Below are 1215 nucleotides of genomic sequence, written 5' to 3'. Positions count from 1 at the left end.
CCAGCGGCAAGCAGGGAGGAGGAGGACGATGTACACCTCCAATTTTGGTACCTCCAGTCCCTGAGCACCCCTCCCCAGGTGGCTGCCCAAGCCACCAACCCACCCACCCACCAGCCACCACTTTAGGCCTGTATTTATGCCCAGCAGTGTCTTTTCACGTTCCCGATCCGGCCTCACCTGCCTCCCGCTGGTACACGACAAGCTCTCCGTTGGCCAACGACACAAACACCTGGTTATCCAGGTACCTGGGGAGAGAAAACACCTGTTCAGCCATCCCAAACCACCCCACCACGGCCACCCACAGGAGCTGAAAACCCCCCTTTTCCCTGCTCACAAGATGCACATGACAGCGGCAGAGTGTTGCATCTTCATGCTGTTCTTCCTGTTCCGGATGTTGTCTGAGGACTGGTACACGTGGATGCTGCGGGAGAGCAAAGCCCAGGGCTCACCAGGGGTTGGAGGCCACCCAAGCCACGCATCCCCCTCCATCCTGGGGACATACCATCCATCCTCGGTGCCCAGCCACATGGAGCTCTGGTGGGCTTCGGGGTCCAGGCTGAGCAGGTCCTCGAGGCTGCCGCGGGTGAAGGAGCCGCGGCTGGAGCGGCGCAGGGCCCGCCCGTCCGTGGGGCTCTCCCCGTGCCGGGCCTGCCCGTAGGTGCCAGTGATGGGCATGAAACCAGGCTCCTGCTCCTCCTCCGAGCTCGTCGTCTCCACTGCTGCCTCCTTGCAGCTCGGGATCTCTTCGTCTGCGGAGGAGCAGCGGGAGGAGGGAATGGGTCAGACCAGGAGCACCCCACACCCTCCGAAGGCACGGGGAAGAGATCACAGGTCCCCTCGTGATGTCAGGCCCAGGAGAGGACATAGTGATGCTGAGCCCCAAAACCCAGTAGGTTTTACCCAAAGGCACCCATCCCAGGACCACACCTCTTTTCCCAGGATTTCCTTGGCTCAAAAGCCTCCCCCTGCAGATTTCCCCGAGGAACGCAAGGCAGAGAGGCCCATAACTTTGGGGTGAGAAAGCAGCTTTTGCGCTAAGCGGGGGCTGGGGAGGACTCACTGCCGAAGCTGGAGGAGATGGTGGAGTGGCTGGCCTGGCTCTGCAGCGTCCCGGAGGGGCTGGGCGAGGACTCGTCGTCCGTGTCGTCGCTGTCAAAGGGCACCAGCTCCCTGTTGCCGCCGTCCACCGGCTCCGAGAGCTCCAGCGACGAGCCC

The 1215-nt window shown here is 62.7% G+C and overlaps 1 protein-coding gene across 1 annotated transcript in view; it reads right to left on the bottom strand.

Annotated features, from left to right (window-relative positions):
• Positions 1-154: 154 nt before the first annotated feature.
• ARHGEF17 (Rho guanine nucleotide exchange factor 17) overlaps positions 155-1215 on the bottom strand; it is a 32600-nt gene continuing 31539 nt past the window's right edge. The window contains exons 16-19 of the mRNA XM_029961470.1: positions 1061-1149; positions 503-749; positions 335-421; positions 155-245 (exon numbers count right to left, since the gene is read on the bottom strand). Coding sequence (XP_029817330.1) covers positions 155-245; positions 335-421; positions 503-749; positions 1061-1149 — 514 coding nt within the window. The remainder of the gene's footprint in view (positions 246-334; positions 422-502; positions 750-1060; positions 1150-1215) is intronic.

This window comes from Manacus vitellinus, unplaced genomic scaffold, assembly GCF_001715985.3.
Source record: "Manacus vitellinus isolate BGI_N305 unplaced genomic scaffold, ASM171598v3 scaffold_35_pilon, whole genome shotgun sequence".
NCBI classification, from domain to species: Eukaryota; Metazoa; Chordata; class Aves; order Passeriformes; family Pipridae; genus Manacus; species Manacus vitellinus.
The sequence above is the reverse complement of the archived record's forward strand: the minus strand, read 5'-3'. Positions and strand labels throughout refer to the sequence as shown.